Raw genomic sequence first — 19,090 nt, forward strand, 5'->3', positions numbered from 1 at the left:
ATCAAAGCCAAACCAACATTCCTATTGTACACACTCAACCTCCACGAACCATGATAAACAGAGAAAGCCTCCGGGGTGCGAGGATAAAGGCAGCTATTAGATCCCGAGACCCACAGAACTAACTGCCCTTAGAGAAACTGCTTCAGGTCACTGTCAAGTTCAACCTAGGCTCTTTTTTCTGATGACCTTGAGCCCAAAGGGACATTAAGGGAAATCCAAAGCCTCATCACCTTCGCTGTCGACAAGGCCCTCGGCCTTGGGGCCCTCAGGAGACCTCGACTTGACACTTCCAGCTTGGCTATTGGCGGGGGACACTGCTTGATAGCACATGGTCTCTGTGGCTTCTGGGCTTCGGCTCTGACACTCCTGGTCACCCCCGAGCAAGGAAGCGTCATTGGTCAGACAACTGTCACCGCCCTCCAGGGAGCCATTTTCTCGACTACTCTGCCGCTGCAGGGCCAACGTGGGAAGAGCCCCTTTCCCCTGAGTATCCAGGGGAGCTATCACAGGAAAGCCCAGAGAGGGCGATGCCAGGTGGGCACTGGGAACCGGCGCGGAGACCGTTGAGGGGCCGCTGGGGACATCCTGGGAGCAGCCCTCCTCAGCTTCCATCCCTTCCACTGCCTCTTCCTGGCAGACACTGCTGGCACTGCCATTCTCACTGACGGCCATGGGCTCAGGAGCCGTGAAGTCACAGGGACTCTCAGGCAGAGGCGTGTTGGGGATCTGGCCACCCATGTGCATCCGGATATGTTGCTGTAACATGACTGCGTTGGTGAACTTCTTCTGGCAGATGGGGCACGAATGTTGGGTCTTTACGGCTGTGTTGGTTCGGTGAACCCCAAGGTGCGTCTTCAGGTTGCCTTTGGTGGAGAAGGCCCGGCCACAGATCTTGCACTGGAACGGTCTCTCCCCTGTATGGGTGCGGTAATGCATCTTCAGGGAACTCTGACAGCTGAGGACCCGGTGACAAATGAGACACTCGTTGGGGTCAGTAGTCGCTTTGTCTATGTTCTCCACTAGCTGCTGCAACTTCAGGGTCTCTGACCCTGATTCTGGGGCCCCAGCGCCCTGGAAGCCCCCAGCCCTTGGGGGATTGTGTATCATCCCCACCCCAGGGAGTGGAAGGCCCGCCTCACTTTCTGAAGAAGGCCCTGGCTGTATATCATTGGGCAAGGAGCCACCCATGAGGTCTTTGGGGTTCGGCCCTGAAGTGAGCTTTTGAGGTAGCCCCATGGAAGGGGTTCCCGGGACCGGGACAGACTCAGCATCTACAGAGAGACTTGATTCATCTACAGGGATGGGGACAGGGAGCGCATAGTGAGAACTAGTGCTCACAACCCCTTTGTCCTGGAACTCAGCAAACAGCTGGGGGTTTGCCTTCACCTGAGGGTGTCGATGGAAGTGGACCTTGAGGTTGCCCTTGGTGGTGAAGCGGTGACCACAGACAGGGCACACGTAAGGTCTCTCTCCGGTGTGGGATCGAAGATGAATCTGGAGGGAGCTCTCGGTCCCGAAAACCTTGCTACAGTACCTGCACTTGTGCTTACCGAGGACAGCTTCGTCCTTGGCCTTGACCTCTAACACGGGAGTGGGGAGGCTCTGGGGCTTCCCCTTTCCTTTCTTGGACTGGTCCAGCGTCACAGTAGAGAAGGGGCTCTGCAGGATCACAGAGCCCGGAGTCTGAGGTAGCAGGGCATTGGGGAGGCGAGACACAAAGTTGGGGAGCACCCGAGTCCCGTCAGGCTTCAAGGTGAAGGATGTGAACCCCGAGGACAGCGGGCTGGCTGTGGAGGGGACGCTGGCATGAGGTAGCTTGGCTTGCTTCAAGGCATCTAAAGACAGAGCCGGGTTGGAGGCTTTCTGGCTGAGCAGGGCCACGGCGGCAGACACCTGCTGGGACACGGACACCTGCTGGGAAACGTGGCTGCTTAAGGCCTTCAGCGTGTCAGCACCAGCCACTCCAGAGTGGAGGGCGTGCGCGGCCCACATGTTCACCTGGACTCGGATCTGTTCCGTAAGCTGGATCTGCTGGAGCTGCTGCTGCTGCAGGCACAGGATCTGCTCCAGGACCCACGGGATGCCGTGGGCAGCGGGCATGGGCGCCATGGGGGCCTCCACGCCCCGTTGGTTCACCGCCACCTTGGTGCCTCGGAGTGCATGCAGAGTCACATTGGTGTTGGCCACTTTGCCTTTGGGTAAATAGCCTATGTCCTGGGCTACGGGTGGCTGGGTGGCCTCTGTCTTCACGTACAGGATGGAGTCCGTGCCCAGCTTCTCCTTCAAGTCCCCCGAGCTGCCACTGTTCTCCTGGAGACTGTCTTTACTGCTGCTAGGGCTGCCCGGCTGGTGGCTCAGGACAGCTCTGGAAAAGTCCTCTGAAGGCACTGGCCCCTCGCTGTCATTCATGATGAGCACAGGCGGGGTTTTAGTGCAACTTTTCTTGTGTTCCATGAACTCAGAGAGACTAAAGAACTCAGCACAGCACTTGTTGCAGATGTGAGTGTCCTCCCGCCGGGGCCGCTTCACCGGGGCAGAGTCCTCTGAGGCGGCGTCGCCATGGCCTGGGGAGTTCACTGGAGCACCTGGGAAAGGAGAGAAAAAGGTGAGCACAGTTCCCTGACAGGGGCTGTGGAGTGACCAGCAGTAACACGCAGTTCTCCATCACCACAGGTCCTGACTCGGGAGGGCTGTGGAAGAGACACACTAAGTCCCCTATATATAACCTATAGGACCAGAATAGGATAAGGGGAAGTATGTCTCCCTAGAAGACACAAGCAAGCCTCAGGCCCCACGCCTGTCTGGCATGACTATCCGGATGGGATGTTTTGTAGGATCTCACTTAGCCCAGGCACCACCAAACCCTATTTGTAGCAGAGGCTGGCTTTGAACTCTTAACCCTTCCTACCTCTGTTTCCACAGAGGTTACAAGAGTCTGTTACCTGGACTGGACAGGGCTTTTGGCGAACGTTAAGCTGGGTCTTAAACTCAAGTGTTTAGCATCACTCCACGAGGAAGAATAGGGACTTGTGAGACACGCTCCCAGAGGACTGGGCCCCAAGAGCCAATCAAGACAGAGATGGAGTCAAGAGCCTTCACCAAGAACTGCTAAAACCACAGGAATCTATCAGGCCCCCAGAGCCCCGAGGAGGAACCTGGTCAGGAAATTCAGACGTTCCGCATCTGTGAGAATCAATCGACTGCTGTGTGAGCCATCTGACTTGTGGTAGTTTGTTAAAGCAATAAAGGGGACACACAGCTACTTTACATAGGTACTGTGTAGCCCAGGTTAGCACTGACTTCACAGCAATCTCACCTCAGCCTCCCAGGAGCTAGGATTACAGCCACCTGCCACTACGCCCCACTAGATAGCTCATTAAACTAATCCCATCAGTCGGGATGGCTCCCTCGGCTAGCTTGCACAGACTAATAAACGACAGCCAATACCGCAGACGTTGGAACAGGGTCAAATGGTACTGATCCCCACTGGAACCCAAGCAAAATAGAAAGACTAAATCAAAATCACTCCAACCCAGGTGATGAGCATCCATCATCCATCCCCCACCCAGGAATGACTGGGTTTAAAGGGGCCATCATCAGCCCATCCCAGTTTAAGCAGGCCTGTGGTATCAGGGACCGCCTGGGAGGCCGAGGCAGAAGGATCATGAGTTCAAAACCAGCCTGGTAGCTGGGGCCTTTAACCACAGCACACGAGAGGCAGAGGTAGTCAGATTCCTGGGAGTTCAAGACTAGCCTGGTCTATAAAGCAAGTTCGAGCCATTGGCGGCTGGATTTGGGGGCCAGCTCTGTGGTGGAGAGCTTGCCCAGCTGGCAGGTGGTGGTGCTAGTTAAATCCCAGCACCACATACACATCACTTAGAATACAGAACACTGGACACTGAACCTAAGGGCAAAGACGCAGACAGACTTCCCGTCCTCTCAAAGAGAGAGCCTGGTGTCGAACTTTAAAAGACAAGCTCTTATATGTATAGAAATAGCAAACTAGAGATAAGCAATGGGCAGCCGACACCCCACAACTCCTCCACTGATTGCCATTCCACTCCTAAGACATTCAATATAGAAGACCCCCACTCCCACCCCAAGTTAGGGCTGTTCTGTTGGCGTTCTCAACGTTGACATGGCACAAAAGCCATGTCTTCCAGAGACTGGTGCTCGGGGGACCAAACTATTGATTGGTCTGTGGCCACAGGGATGGCCCAGTCCAAGACCGGCAGAGGCAGACAGTAAAGGCTAATCAAGAGACACTGCTAGCTCACCCTCCTTCCTCTCTCAAAACACCACCAACGTTAAGGGTCGGGCAGCATGAAGCATACACCTGCATTCTTATCCCCAGCACAGAGTAACTCCTGTGACTGTCCACTCCTGGAATAGTAGCCCCCAAAGAGGCAAGAGGATCAGAAGTTCGAGACCATCCCTGGTGACATAGGAGGTGGCCTCAGATTCAGGAGACCCGGGATAAAAGAACTTAAAATAAGGATACACACCGACTGCCTGTAATTCCAGCCCTAGAGGTTCGTCACTTCCAGGTCAGCCTGGGCTACCTTGATAACAGAGACTGATCCTGTCCAAATCCCACAACTTTCAGGACCCTCTGGGGCACAGCAGGCATGGGTCTAGTCCCAGGGCTGATCAGCAGGGAATACTTGCTGTTCTATAGGACCAGGGTTCGATTCCTAGTACCTACAAGGTTGCTCTAACTAAAACTCTAGTTCAAGGAGATTCCACATCTCAATCACTAACCAGGCATGAACATAACAAAAAAATATACAAATAAGACAGATAACCAGCTGGGCGAGGTGGCTCACACCTTCTTTAATCCCAGCAGGGATTCAGGAAGCAGAGGCAGGTGGATTTCAAAGTTCAAGGACGGCCAAGCCTACAAAGAGTTCCAGGACAGCTGGGGCTACACGGAGAAACCCTTTCTCTTAAAACTAAAAAACGAAACAAACAAACAAAAAAAGAATTCTTTTAAAGAAAACTCGTCGGGGAGGAAGGGGACAGGTCGCCTCCTGGCATCTGATGGGAGTCTCCTCCACCTCAGCCACTCACTCATCTGCACACATTCCCTCAGTAACTAAGAGGCACCAACAGCACTTGGCCTACCAAGTTTCCACGTAAATAAATGGGAAGAAAAAAAAACACCCCCAAATAACTTTGTCCTCTCTAAGAAAACCACACAAGAGTCTTTTTTTTGTTGTTTTTTTTGTTTTGTTTTGTTTTTTGAGACAGGGTTTCTCTGTGTGGCCCTGGCTGTCCTGGAACTCACTCTGTAGACCAGGCTGGCCTCGAACTCAGAAATCCACCTGCCTCTGCCTCCCAAGTGCTGGGATTAAAGGCATGCGCCACCACTGCCCGGCAAGAGTCTTTACTGTTGTCTGAACTGGGGTCTCACAGGCCACGATGACCCGGAACTCACAAGGCAACCTCAGGCTTGCTAATGAGCATATACCTTAACCAGGAGGATTATAAAAATATTCCAGTGCTTCAGGCTTTGCCTGAATTTTTAGGAAAGAAAGGAATTTTTGAAAGGCAGGAAAAGCAGGCTGAGCGGGGTGTGGGTGGGTCAGACATGAATGAATGTCTACAGGGAAATGAAACATTGGGAGCCAGGGACTGAGAGCCATGTGGGCACTTTGAGAAGGTCATTTTCTGCTTTTGTGTGTGTGCATGTGTGTGTGTAGCCCCGGCTGTCCTGGAACTTACTGGGTACACCAGGCTGGCCTCAAATGTCTCTGGAGCGCCAGACATTGCCACAGCCCCCCAAGTCCCTCTAAATTGATACCAACTGGATCAGAAGTGCTTCCAGTGACGTCAGCCCTCCACCCCCCTGCCCTTCCTTCCCACCCACTCTACTCTGAAAACTACCAATGCCCTGCTGCACAAACTGCACGGCTCACTCAGCTGCAGTTTTACCTGGTGCAGGGCTAAGTCCGTCCTGCCTCCCACCCCGACATCTAGAAAACCTCTGATCTCCAGCTTCCGGCTCCCTAGTGCTCCAGTGAATGCAAGCAACGCCATATCTAGTTTAAGCTTTCTGCAGGGCTAGTGACAGACTCTTCATACACGCTGGGCCAGCATTCTACCAACTGGACCACATCCCTGTCTGCTTTCAAAGGCCAGAACACAGCATGCCATAGACAGCCATAGCATGCCATAGACTGCCAGGGTAGCACAGAGAAACCCTACCACAAAAAAAAAAGTCAGAGTTCTCCAACAGTAACCACACTGCACCACTTTAACCTGCCCTTTTATTAACACAGTATTAACATTATTATGATATTCTCCTAACATCCGTAAGGGAGGTAAGGAGCAGACACCGAAGTTGGAGGCTCTGAGGGATCCTGTCTGGCACATCCTCTGGTTCGCCCCCACCCCCACATAGGGTATTGAGCCCAAGCTCTCACACCAGCTGAGGTGTAGCTCTCCCACTGAGCAGTATCTCCAATCCCCAAACTTTAATCTCCGGGACTTAGCATGCCCACATGCAAGGCAAACACTATGTAAATAGTTTTCAGGCTGCATTGTTTAGGAGAGAAATAGCCAGAAACAATAGCCAGCCCAGGGCCCTCTTGGTCATCTTCCAGAGCTTGCTGAGGAAAAGAGAGCTAAATGTTTTCACTTCTGCTAACTGTTCCTACATCACTGTACCTCCCTTCCTTGGTATCCCCCGTAAGCTCAGCATTCGACTGGGAAGGGATCTATGGCACAAAAAAGGTTAAGCACCTCTGACCCAGAAGGATGTACCAGCTCAGAGTGATTTACTGCTGGGATGCCAACCGCCTTCACTGTATACACAAGCCCTGAAGACCCGCCCCTCCTGCCTGGCCGCTGCACCAGCACCATCCCCCTTAAAACTGTGGCCGATGTTTGCTTAGGCAGTAAAAAACCACCTCGTCCGTACCACCGTCGACAAATAATAGGACGGAGTATTTGCCAAGGAGAAAGAGGACCCTGCTAGGAACAATTGCTGGCTATGCTTAAATTGACCTGAAGGGAAGAAAAGCAAAGGTCCACAGGGATAGCGCCAGCGAGCGTGCCTTCCATCCCCCACCCCGAATTTTAGGAATGTTATCTCTTCAGCATCTAGTTATCCAGTAAGTTGGAAGAATGCAGTTAACCCAGCAGGGGTCTTCGATTCAATCTCAGCCCAGATGAATGGAAAATACGCTTACTATTGTATAGGAAGAAAGCTAATCAGCCAGGAGACAGAAGACACTCAAAACAGTTAAAAACAAAAAAATTGAAGTCTGTGTATCTTGCTAAAAGCCTGGTGCCTTGGGCTTTATCTGTTACTGGTCCTGTATTAAAGAAAGACAATGAGCAGTTTACCTAGAGCACACAGTATCTTAGACCCTACCCTACCTCCAGGATAAATGCTTACCAAAAACAAAAAAACAAAAGGAATTATGTATTACAGATCCAGCTGGAAGGGTTTTCTTTTTTAAACAAGTTTCATACAGCAAGCCCTAAAATCTACATATACAGGTCAAATTTGACCTGGAATTAAGTTTCTACTTAATCAAGAGCTGCAGAAATCAAAAGCAATCACGGATTAAAGTTAAGGGACCTGTGGAAAAGATTTTGAAGGGGTAAAAGGGAAAGCCAGAGTGAAGAGACTGGCTGGCCACAGCTCATGAATGACCCCAAGAGACCAGCTCTCCTGTCCTCTCAAGGCACACTGTGGCTGCACACGCTATCAACAATTCAAGTTTTTAAGGGTAGGAGGCTCAGAATAAGCTTTATAAAATAACGCCTTACATAAGTAAGGGATACTTGCCTCAGGTGAACAAGCTTGCCAACTCCATGAGAGATCAGAGGTGTCTCTCCCTGGGAGGCAGAAAAGACTGTAAAGCCTGTACCAAGGCTTTAACCTGCGTTTAGCTGTGTTAGAGAGTACAGATTAGTGTGATTACGGTAGCCTCACCAAATTCATCTCCTATGCGTTTTTTGTCAAGTCACATAACCGCCGAGAAAGAAACCCAAATGACGTTAGCTCTGAGTGGCTTACTGGGAAGTCTCCTCACCCACAGTTTCCAAAGGCAATTTGAAAAAAAACTAACGGGGAGCGGGTTTAGTGTCAGCTTCCTCCAATCCCAGCTTTAGAGGCAAAGACAAGAGCATTGAAAGGCTGGGACCAGTTAGAAAGCTGTCATGGCTACCAGACACGAGGAAGACAGACTTGGGGAGGGCGGGGGTCACCAAACCATAGCAGCTTCAATTCAAGCACTAGGGCTAGCCCCTTACAGTGGAGAACACCCCCATTGCTCTAGGACTAGCAACAAACACTACCATGGATTCAAGTGAAGGCTAAAGTCAAGTGGGAAGGGAACCACTGGCTGACCCTTGCGACCCAGGAGCCTCTATCAACTTTCCCGTGAGTAAAATACCAAAACTACTTCAGTTGTGAGAATTAACAGTGAGGCCCTACAAGGTCCCAGGCTGGAGCCTGCCACGATGCACGGTCCAGGGAAAACTGTCCTCCTGAACTGAAATTACCTCAACACAAAATGGTTCTATAGCAAACTTTTTCACGGCCACTGTTCACAAGGACCCAAAAGCTGGGTGAGTAGTGGGGCACGCTAATCCACCTAGGCAAGGTTACACCCACAATGGAATGCCAACTCTCCTCATATCGATCCTGCCAAAATTCATTTATCCAAACTCTCACTCATTTGACACTTTACATCCAAAAGGAGGCGATCTGGAAATAACCATGCCTCAGCCACCCTAAAAGAAGCCCCAGTCCCCTACTTAAACTAGAATCTGCTAAACCCTCATCACCAATGACAAAGTATTGTTTACTGGCGGTTGAGCACCTCAGAGGGCTAGGGAGCGCATTTTACATGCAATTAAAGGAATAAAAAAGGCCGTGTGCAAATTAGAACCCCCTCCCCCTTTGGGGAAGACTAAATTCGATTGAAACCTTAACTAAGCCAAGAACCCACAGGTCAATGGAGGATGGCGAGGAACGCTAAATTACTAAAAACCTGGGAATCGTAATAGCTGAAGGTTGTAATCCAGTTTAGCACAAAGGGCATTTGGAACCCTTTTGAGAAAATGCTAATTTTCCTTTAAGTACTGTAAGCCCCTTCTCCTTGACCACCTGCGGATTTTTTGATCTGCTAATTATTGCCCGGATTTCATTTTCCTTGCTCAAAAAACTGCATTCTCCTACAGACGGACCAAGAGGGACCCAAAGCTTCCAAAAGATTTATTTATCTAAACTAAGGGTGATCCCAAAATGCAGCCATTAAAAAAGTAAAAAAAAAAAAAAAAAAAAATGCAAGCTCTTTCCAAGACAACAATCGAGGTCCCCCTAGCCCCTGCAAACACATTTTAAGAACTCTTGGAGAAGATTCCCAAACGCTGATGGTAATTCGGAAGGTGGAGACCCCACAGAGATCACTCGGGTGCGGGTCCCCGGCCCAGCTAGCCTCACTCACCAGGTGTGTGTCGCCGTCCGCACATGACCGGTCTCCAGAGGGCGCCCGCACGCCAGCGGCCCGGCTGGGACCGCGAGTGATCCGCAGAAAACTCCCAAGCCGCGGTGGCAGCGCGCGCCCAGCGGCCTCTGGGTGCAGCCAGGTTAACCGCGACTCCAGCCAGCGGAGATTTCGGAAGCACTTCTATAGCAAGCTAACCCTCCATGCCGCCCACCCCCAGAGTTCCAACTACCAGCTAAGTAGGAAAAAAAAAGAAAAAAAGAAAAACCACTAGTATGCGCTCACCCCAAATGGAGGGGGAAGGGAGGTCATCGCAGGACCAGGGGAGGGGTCAGGGCCGGGAGCTCGCCCCTCCTCTCCAGAGGAAGCAGGCGGGCTGAGGGTTAACCCTTTTGTTCCAGGTGGACCAAGCGACCCAGCCTCTCCATGATCTGCCACCCCCAACCCCCGCCCCAGCTCCCCGGGCCAAGGCACAAAGAGTCCATCCCAGCTGCCCGGCCCTATGATGTGGGATGCTCCAACGCCCCAAAACTCACATCCGCCCCCTCGAACAAGCAATGACCTTCCAGTTGCCCTGCGGGGTGGGGGGGATACGATGAGGTAGAAGGTCACTGAACTTTGATAAACTCGGTAAGTTTGGGAAAAGTAGAATCGCGCTCCCGAGAAAACAGGAGCGCCCAAGCAGAGCGCGCAGAGTCCTCCGCACACCGCCCACCAGACGCGGAGAGCTGGAATCGAGCTGGAGGCCCAGGGGGATGTTCCCAGTTTCTCCGGCGACAGTCCGGCGGGCAGGGACGAGGGGCTCGCCCGCAGCTCCCGGCCCCGCCGAGGTCCTGAACTCCGTGGAGGCTCAGGCCGGGTCAGCCGCAACCCGACCTCTCCCCTTTCACCTCCCGGGCGTGTGCTGAGGAGTGCCGCCCGGGGATCCGTGCAAGAAAATAAATAAATAAAGGAGCGGGGGTGCGCTCCGGCGGGGGTGACCATGCACCCGCTGCCCGGGCCCCGGCCCGCACCCTCCCGCTGGCCGCGGTTATTTTTAGATAGTCGGAAATCAAAGATGGCTGGAGGTCAGGCCCCGAAAGGTTAGGGCGAGGATCGGCAGCAGGCGGCGTAGCCCCCGGGAAAGGCGGAAAGAAAAAAAAAGTAAACAAAATATCTAAAATTACAAAAAAATAAAAGCTCTCAAAGGAAACTAAACCCAACAGCCTCCCCCGCCCTCTGCGCTGCGCGGGTGGCCCGTACCCCGGCCTGGGGGTGGGGAGAGGTCGCGCCCCCTCCCCCCACTCTGCCTGGGAGGGGCGCGTGCAACAGATCTCCCTCCTCCGGGGGGGTCCCCCAGAGGTGCGCCCCTCCCCCCAGGGGCCCCCAAGAGGGTAGTAGAAAGGGTGGGGAGACTTGGGGGGTCTCTTTCTTTTAAAAGCGGCGCCACTAGAGAGGGGGCGAAGGAAGCCCAAGTTACCGGCGCAGGGGGGTGCTTATGTATCCAAGGAAGGGAAACCAATTATGGGACTGTGGACAAGGAAAGCTGGAGAGGCAGAGTGTGGAATCAACTTTACAATAAGAGGGAAGAGAACTGGGGGGGGGGGGGTTGCAAAGGGGTGGGGGAATTGAGGCTCCCTCCCTCCGCGTCTCTGCTTTCCCTGAACAGAGTCCGGAATCCTTTCCAGAATTGGCTCCCCGAACCCGCGCCCTCGAGGGACGCGCGGCAGTGCCGGGAGCGCCCTCCTGGGACGCACGGACAGTCGGGCGCACGGACGGGGCCGCAGCCGCACTCACCCGGTTCCTCCGCCGCCGGCGCCTCTGCGAGGTCCGGGCTCGGTTGCTGCAGCGGCTGCTCGCCCTGGCCCTCCTCCGAGTTGATGTGCTGGGGCTTCGCCTGCTTGCGCCTCGACATGGTGCGCGCATCGGGGCGCCGGGAAGAGCCCTGGTGACTTGCCCCCTCTCCGCCACCAATTCCTGGAGTTGGGAAATTTTACCCCCCTTCGGCCGGAACGCGCATGTCCCAGTAATTATTATTATCAATAATGCATTGCGATTTATCATGAGCTCTGACAGCTGATTGGCCTGGGTCCAAGACCTCAGAGATCATTTAAATAAGCCCTCATTGATCAGGGAGCGGAGAGGCATGCTGGGCTTTGTAGTCCGGACCTACATGTGACAAAGGCGTGTTCATCTGGGAAGCATAGCTAATTAGCATCCGGGCTCAGATTGGCCAAGGCGTGGACGGACTCGGAGGTTGGGGGGGGGGGGGGGGGGGGGGGGGGGGGGGGAGGTTAATCATCCTCGCGGCCACTATCCGAATTCTGGGACGGGAAAAGGAAAATTGGCTTACTGAAAATCAGGGCCGTACAAGAAAGTTCTAGAACCGATGTATCTCGGTTACACGCTCCACAAAATTATTGTAGTAATTGGCGTAGTTGATAACTACCAGCTGAGAAAGGTCTCTCCACTCACAGAAAAATACGTTGGTTCAACTTTTCCCTCTAAAATCAAACCTGACAAGAGACTCGAGTCCCTTTTCAATTTTTTTTTTTTGAAATGTTAAAATTGCGTTTTGAAGTGGCCGGTGGTGCCTTCTGTCCATCCCACCTCCCCAGCCTACCAAATCTCAAGCTATTCATGCCCACCAGGATTCGCATCCTTAAAATGCTGAGTAATACCTCAGGATTCACCTTCACGAGCCAGGGTTTGTTGTAAACTTGCAGAATTTTCAAAAGCACTTCTAAACCACTGTCTGCTAACTGTAGGAAGGACAGATTAAAAGCAAATTTGCTGGAGATGATACCAGAATAGCAAGCGGTTGCAGATTCTATCCCGGAAGTTGTTCAGTCCCCAGAGGGAAACAGGGGGCTTCCAAAAGACACATAGGTGTTTGTACTTAACTGCTTTCCAGGACACTCTGCAATACAGAACTGATTTACAGAAAAGCCACTTCCTTCTGAGGTTGTATGAACCTAATTCAGGGATGCCTAGAATTTTCTACAAGGGTGTGTATGGATATAAAAATTTATTTCACAAATCTACCGAAGTTTAATTGTCTAACTCCCTTGCACAGTGTAGGAGCTCAGTGTTGAAGAAGTCCGGCTAACTGGTCAGCCCCCTCCTTGGCTCTCCTATGGGACCTGTAGACTGGTAGATCCCTATTTGATGTTGCCTGCGTTATAAAAGTGGGCAGGCCTTTCCTCCGCTGTTCTGCTTTGCATTTTCTTGATTAGCTATTTGTCGTTTCCTGTTTCTGAGAAGCTAGTGAGGAAGGCTGGGGAAATGGGAGCCCAACCTCATGAGCATGTTCACCTGTGTCTGTGGACAACCGAAAGCTGAATAAATCAGCTGGACCACGGGTTTGATGCACGGAGCTATCCTGAGACCTTACAGAAGCGATGCCTGGTTTCCAGGTCTGGCCTTTCTTCTGGAATATACCTTGAATTACTTTGGAGCGCAACATCTAAAAGAAATAGGACAGTTCCCCCTGCCAGCCAGGGTGGGGTTGGCCGGGAAGAATCTGTTTTCATGTTGCATAAAAGCGCTTTAAGATTCTGATACTGAGTCAGAAAGCAAATTAACACCTGCCTTCTCTCTGACTAATCTACCAATATTCTCAACACCTTTCTGGGAAGGGAGCCGAGCAGGCGCTATAACTCACAAATCTAAAGGAATGTACAGTTTATAGCTCAAGAAAGATGAGCCCTTTAAGGAAAGCATTGTGTAATATAGTTCTTTTCCTTTATCTAGTTAGTGATAGCTCAGGCGCAGCAACCATATCTGCCCTGGAATGAGGTGGGACCCTTGGGCCACGCCAGTCAGGAGAGTAAGAAAGAGGAAATGAGGAGAATCTTCATAAGGCTAAGGTAGGAAGATCTCAAGTTGGAAGGGAGACCCTGTCTTAGAGAGAGAGAGTCAGATGGAGAGAGAGAGACAGATGGAGAGAGAGAGACAGAGAGAGAAAAAGAAGAAGGAGGAGGAAGAGAAGGAAGAGGAGGAGGAAGAGGACAGTATTTCATTTCAGTCTTAGTTTTTGGGGGTTTTGTTTTGTTTTGTTTTGTTTGAGACAGTGTCTCACAATGCACAGGTGGCCTTGAGCTCCTGGTCCTCATAGGCTTCACACATACAAATACACAGTTGGGTTTCAGGCATGAGACACTATGACTCCTACACACACACTCCACATTTATCAGCTGCCTTCATTTTGTGAACCCCCAAGCCAGGAACCGGCAGACAGAAATGGAAGCAGCCTTTGGAGAGAGCCAGAAGCCAACAGAGGGCCAAGAGTGGAAGGCAAGTTGTTATTTAATAGCTTACAATGCCTTGAGCAGCCAAAGACCTGGGCGGGGCCAGATATAGGAAAGAGATAACATTTTAGGGGAATGGCTTCTGGGGAACTGGGCTTGCAAAGCCCCATTGTTTTCAGGATTGGCAGCAAAGGTGACAACTGGTAAGTTGTTCAGCTGTCTTTGAATGCTGAACCTCTACTGTTCAGAGAGAAAGATTTATGGCGCATAAGACCATTTCATTCCTGTGACCCTCAAGGCTCATATTTCCCTTGGGCACATTTATTGAATTATTTGTTTATTCGTTGATGGGGTCCTCTGCAGCCCAGGCTGACATTCAATGCACTATGTAGCCTAGGATGATGGGAAGCCCCCATCTTCCTCACTTCAAATGCTAGGATCACAGGTGTCTGGCTCCCTCTGGAGCTAGGGATGACCTTGAGTATCCACCAATGGCTACAGAATTGTGCCTTCAGGAAGTTTCTGACTGAGATGTACAGGTCTTGGTGTCTCCACCAACCAATGCCTTCTATCTGTTCCCTTCCACTCTCCCCTCCTCCTGGTCTACTGCTGAGCCCCAATTTCATCATGCCCCCCCAACCCAGCCTTCTTTCTTCTACATAATGACACTTATGTGTACCCAGCATCTCCTCTCTGCCTCCTTTGATGCCCACTACCTAAGAACGACTCTTTCTTTTATGGCATAGACTACACAGTTCAAGATTCAGGACAGATTTCTTTCTATGAGGGTAGGGTAGAGCCTAGAGGGTGAGACAGGGTCTCAAGTAGCCCAGGCTGACCTCAAACTTGTGGTAATCGTCCTGCCTCAGATTCCCAATGGTCTCTCCTTACACCATGTGGGTCCCTGGTAGCAAGCATCTCTAACAGCCAAATCATCTTGCCAGCCCTTGGTTATGTTTTGTTTTATTTGAGACAGAATGGCCTCCAGCTTCATAAATCGCCAAGAGTGACCGTGAACTTCTGATCCTCCTGTTTCCACCTCCCAAGGGCTAAGATAACAGGCATACGCCACAGTGCCCCCATTTGAGCAGGGTTGGGGGTGGAACCCAGAGCTTTGTGCATGGTGGACAAGCACTGCACCAACTAGGCTACATCCCCAACCCCTGTGTTCTTGATTTCTGATGTTTTTCAGCATCCTTCAGTTTCCCGTGTCTGTCACTTCATCGGAGTGGGAGGATTAGCGCACCCACACCCTTTTTGTTTGCCTCCATCACTTTGACAGCCTCAGTCCTGTGTCCTCTCCAAGGACCTGTCGTAATAGGACACAGCCGTCATGGCAACGATAGGAGCCAATGGTTATGACGCCAGGAACCATGAGTATAAAATAAAGCATTGAGGGCAACGATGGGAAAGGAGGAAGCGTGTGAAATAATGCAGACATTATAGACAGCTGTTGGCAATTCCCTAAAATTAACAGTGGAATTATCATATGAAATAGCAACGAGCAAGCAGGCTCTCAGAGAGATAGATGTTGGGATGTCTATGTTCATAGCTGAGTTATTCAGAGTACTTACAAGGTAGCAGGGAGGCACGTGTCCATCAAGGGATGAATGAATAAAACACAGTGTGGAATCCGACACAATGAGCTATCACTACTCAGCCTTTAAAAGGAGGGGCATTTTTCAAGCTGGGCATAGTGGCTCCCACCTTTAATCCCAGCAACTTGGGAAGCAGAAGCAAGCAGATGTCTGTGAGTTTGAGGCCAGTCAGGTCTTCTTACTGAGTTTCAGGAGAGCCGGGGCTATATAGTCAGACTGCCTCCAAAAAAACCAAAATCTAAAAGCTGAACCAAAAGGGAGGGGCATTCTGGCATGTGCTACAATATGAAGAGCGTTGACATTATGATAAATGTAATGGGGTCAGTCACAAAGGACCAGTACTATAGGCTTTAGAGAGGAGTCCTTAGTCACCTCGTGGTTGGGAGATGAGTCATTTAAACCAGGCAAGGAGGTCCAGGCTTGCAAGGACAGGGATCGGGGTAAAGGAGTAGTTTTTAACTAGATTTATCACAGAGACAAATTTGGGATTGGTTAACCCACTTCACTTTGGCAAACTTTTTATTCTCTGTATACACAACATCTAGTTAGAGACTTATAGTTCCTCTTCTTTTTCCTCCTCCTCCCCCTCCCCCTCTACCCTTCCTCCCCCTCCTCCTTCCCCTTCTTCTCCTCATCCAAATATAACCTAGAGCCTTTCACTTGCTAGGCAAGGCTCTGAAACCAGGATAACCCATAGCCCCCTCCCCCTCCTTTTTTTTTTTAATGAAACAGAGTCTCCTTGAATTTCTAATCCTCCTGCCTCTGCTACCTCCCACATGCTAGGTCTACAGGATTGTGCTCCCTGCCTGCATCAGGTCTATTCCTTAAGCCTTTGCACTAAAATTTCCCTTTTAAAAAGGGTATCTGTAGGCTGAATGCACTTAACCCTCTGAAACCAAAAACACTCCCAGAGACATCGGACAGGACGGTTCATGGGAAGTGTATTTTATTATCATTGGGAGTAAAAGACCAATTATAAACTGAATTGTGGTGTGGCCACAGAAATGAGCTAGAAATCATGAAACTATGTGCTTATGGCAAACAGCATTTGATGCCTCCATGGTGTATAAAGCTTATGTAAATGAATGGGCAGGGCTGTGGTTGTAGCCCTGGCTGGCCTGGGACACACTGGGTAGACCAGACTGGCCATGAATTGAGAGATCCGCCTGCCTCTGCCTCCCAAGTGCTGGGATTAAAGGCGTGCTCCATTACTGCACACTATAGTGTTTTGGTTTTTATGTATATGGATGTTTTGCCTGTATGTATGTATGTATGTGTGTGTGTTGTTGCCAGTGCAGAATGTTAGAAGAGGCCAGAAGAGGGTGTTGGATCTCCTGGGACTGGAGTTACAGAAAGCTGTGAGCCACTGTGTGGGTGCTGACAACCTAATGTAGGTCCTCTGGAAGAGCAGCCAGTGTCCTTAACTCCTATTCCTTCCTTCCAGACTCTTGATCCTGGTTTGGTTTGGTTTTCTTGTTTATTTGGCTTTTGGTTGTTTTTTTTTTAAATATTTTATTTATTTATTTAATGTATATGACAAGTACAGTATAGCTTTCTTCAGACACATTACAGATGGTTGTGAGCCACCATGTGGTTGCTGGGATTTGAACTCAGGACCTTTGGAAGAGCAGTCGGTGCTCTTACCTGCTGAGCCAGCTCTCCAGCCCCCTGGTTTTGTTCTAAAGCAGGTCTTATGTAACCCATATTGGCTTTACACCCTCACAGAGCACCACTGGGCCTGCTTTGTATTCTGTGCTGGGGACCCAGCCCAGGATTCTGTGAATGATCGCTAAGCCTTTCACTGACTAAGTAAGCTACATTCTCCAGCCATGAAGGTGATTGGGGTTTTTGCTTTTGTTTTCTTTTTTCCTGCTTTTGAAATAGGATTCCTCTCTGTGTAGCCCTGGCTGTCCTGGACTCACTTTGTAGGCCAGGCTGGCCTCGAACTCATAGAGGTCCACCTGCCTCTGCCTCCCTAGCCCTGAGATTAACGGTGTGCACCACCACATCCAGCTTCCCTAAAGGCATTATTTTTATGAGGACAACTAAAAGCCACATGTGGGGAAGGGGCTGGAGGGTCTGTCCCTTTGTGAGGGTCCCTAAACAGTTAGTAAGTGATAGGGAAGAGAGACTCTTTTCAGTGGGGTGGCCAGCAGTGTATTGATTGTGCTTCTGTAAAGGGATTTTCAGCCATGTTCCAGGACACACCTCCGAAGAGGCTCATGGGTCTCAAACACATATGCTCACTCAAGTGTGCATGTGCATGAAGTAAAAAGGAGGCTGATTTGGAAAAGGGAGGAAAGAGGGAGAAGAGGAGGAGCAAGAAAAGGTAAGGGGGAATAAACATGATTGAAGTTATGTAATGTATATAATGTATATAATGTACAGCGGGGGTCTGGAGAGGTGGCTCAGCTGTTATAGGCTAGACTCACAACCAAAATATTGTACAGTGAGCTATGGTAACACTCGCCCTTAATCCTTTTCTTAAGGGGCAGAAGCAAAGCCGGGTGGTGGTGGTGCACGTCTTTAATCCCAGCACTTGGGAGGCAGAGGCAGGTGGATTTCTGAGTTCAAGGTCAGCTTGGTCTACAGAGTGAGTTCCAGGACAGCCAGGGCTACACAGAGAAACCCTGTCTCGAAAAGACAAAAAAAAAAAAAAAAAAAAAAAAAAAAAAAAAAAAAAAAAAAAAAAAGATGCAGAAGCAAGAAGATCTCTGTGAGTTCAAAGCCAGCATAGTGAGCCCCAGGCAAGCCAAGGGTACACAGAGAGATCCTATTACCAAAATAATGAGTATATATAATATATATGTATGAAACTGTCATAATGAAACCCATTAATATATACTAATTTAAATTTTAAAAGAAAGTCAGTCATGGTGATTCATAAGTGTAATCCCAGCAGTCAGAAGGCAGAATCAGACAGATTAATGCAAACATGAGACCAGCCTGGTTTATACATCAGGTTTCACGTTCCCAGGTTTGGAAATGAGACCCTGCCTCAAAATTCTAAGACAAGCAGGGCATGATGGCGCACGCCTTTAATCCCAGCACTCAATCAGCAGAGACAGGTCTCTCTCTCTCTCTCTCTCTCTCTCTCTCTCTCTCTCTCTGTGAGTTCAAGGCCAACCTGATCTACATAGTAAATTACAAGATAGCCAGAATTGCATAATAGAGAGACCACTGTCTCAAAGCAACAATGTAAATTCTAGAACAAAAAGAAAAGGAGAAGGAAAATCACTAATGTCAACACTGCCTACCAGGCTGGGGAAGGGGCAGCACGAGCCTTTGACCCCAGTGTGCAGGGAACAGAAGGGGCAGTGTGAGCCTTTGACCCCAGTGTGCAGGGAACAGAAGGGGCAGCGTGAGCCTTTGACCCCAGTGTGCAGGGAACAGAAGGGGCAGTGTGAGCCTTTGACCCCAGTGTGCAAGGAACAGAAGGGGCAGCATGAGCCTTTGACCCCAGCGCGCAGGGAACAGAAGCAGGCAGAGGTAAGGAAGTTAGAGGCCAGCCTGCTCTGCATAGCAAGTTTTATGCCAGCCAGTGCTTCATATGTTTCAAAACAACCCCCATGCCCCTCCAAAAAAAAAAATAAATAAATAACAAAAATGAGTAGCCCAAGGATTCTGACTTGGGAGGCTGAGCAGGGAGGACTCTGGGAACTCCAGGCCAGCCTGGGCTCCAGGAAGAGATACCCTGTCTCTAATGTCCAACCAAAACCAAAAAGAAAGTAAGAGCCAGGCGGTGGTGGCACATGCCTTTAATCCCAGCACTTGGGAGGCAGAGGCAGGTGGATTTCTG

At 50.4% G+C, this 19,090-nt stretch overlaps 1 protein-coding gene across 3 annotated transcripts in view; it reads right to left on the reverse strand.

Annotated features, from left to right (window-relative positions):
* Positions 1–11,530, reverse strand: part of Sall4 (spalt like transcription factor 4) — a 17,157-nt gene extending 5,627 nt beyond the window's left edge. Inside the window, exons 1-3 of one of the 3 annotated variants that reach the window (XM_031373771.1) lie at positions 11,241–11,382; positions 1,551–2,585; positions 231–914 (exon numbers count right to left, since the gene is read on the reverse strand). In XM_031373771.1, coding sequence (XP_031229631.1) covers positions 231–914; positions 1,551–2,585; positions 11,241–11,358 — 1,837 coding nt within the window. In that variant the 5' untranslated portion in view covers positions 11,359–11,382. Of the gene's footprint in view, positions 1–230; positions 2,586–9,464; positions 9,785–11,240 lie in introns of those variants that run through there. The other 2 variants (XM_031373772.1, XM_031373770.1) reach the window with 2 other exon arrangements.
* Positions 11,531–19,090: the final 7,560 nt, after the last annotated feature.

Source organism: Mastomys coucha, unplaced genomic scaffold, assembly GCF_008632895.1.
Source record: "Mastomys coucha isolate ucsf_1 unplaced genomic scaffold, UCSF_Mcou_1 pScaffold15, whole genome shotgun sequence".
NCBI lineage: Eukaryota > Metazoa > Chordata > Mammalia > Rodentia > Muridae > Mastomys > Mastomys coucha.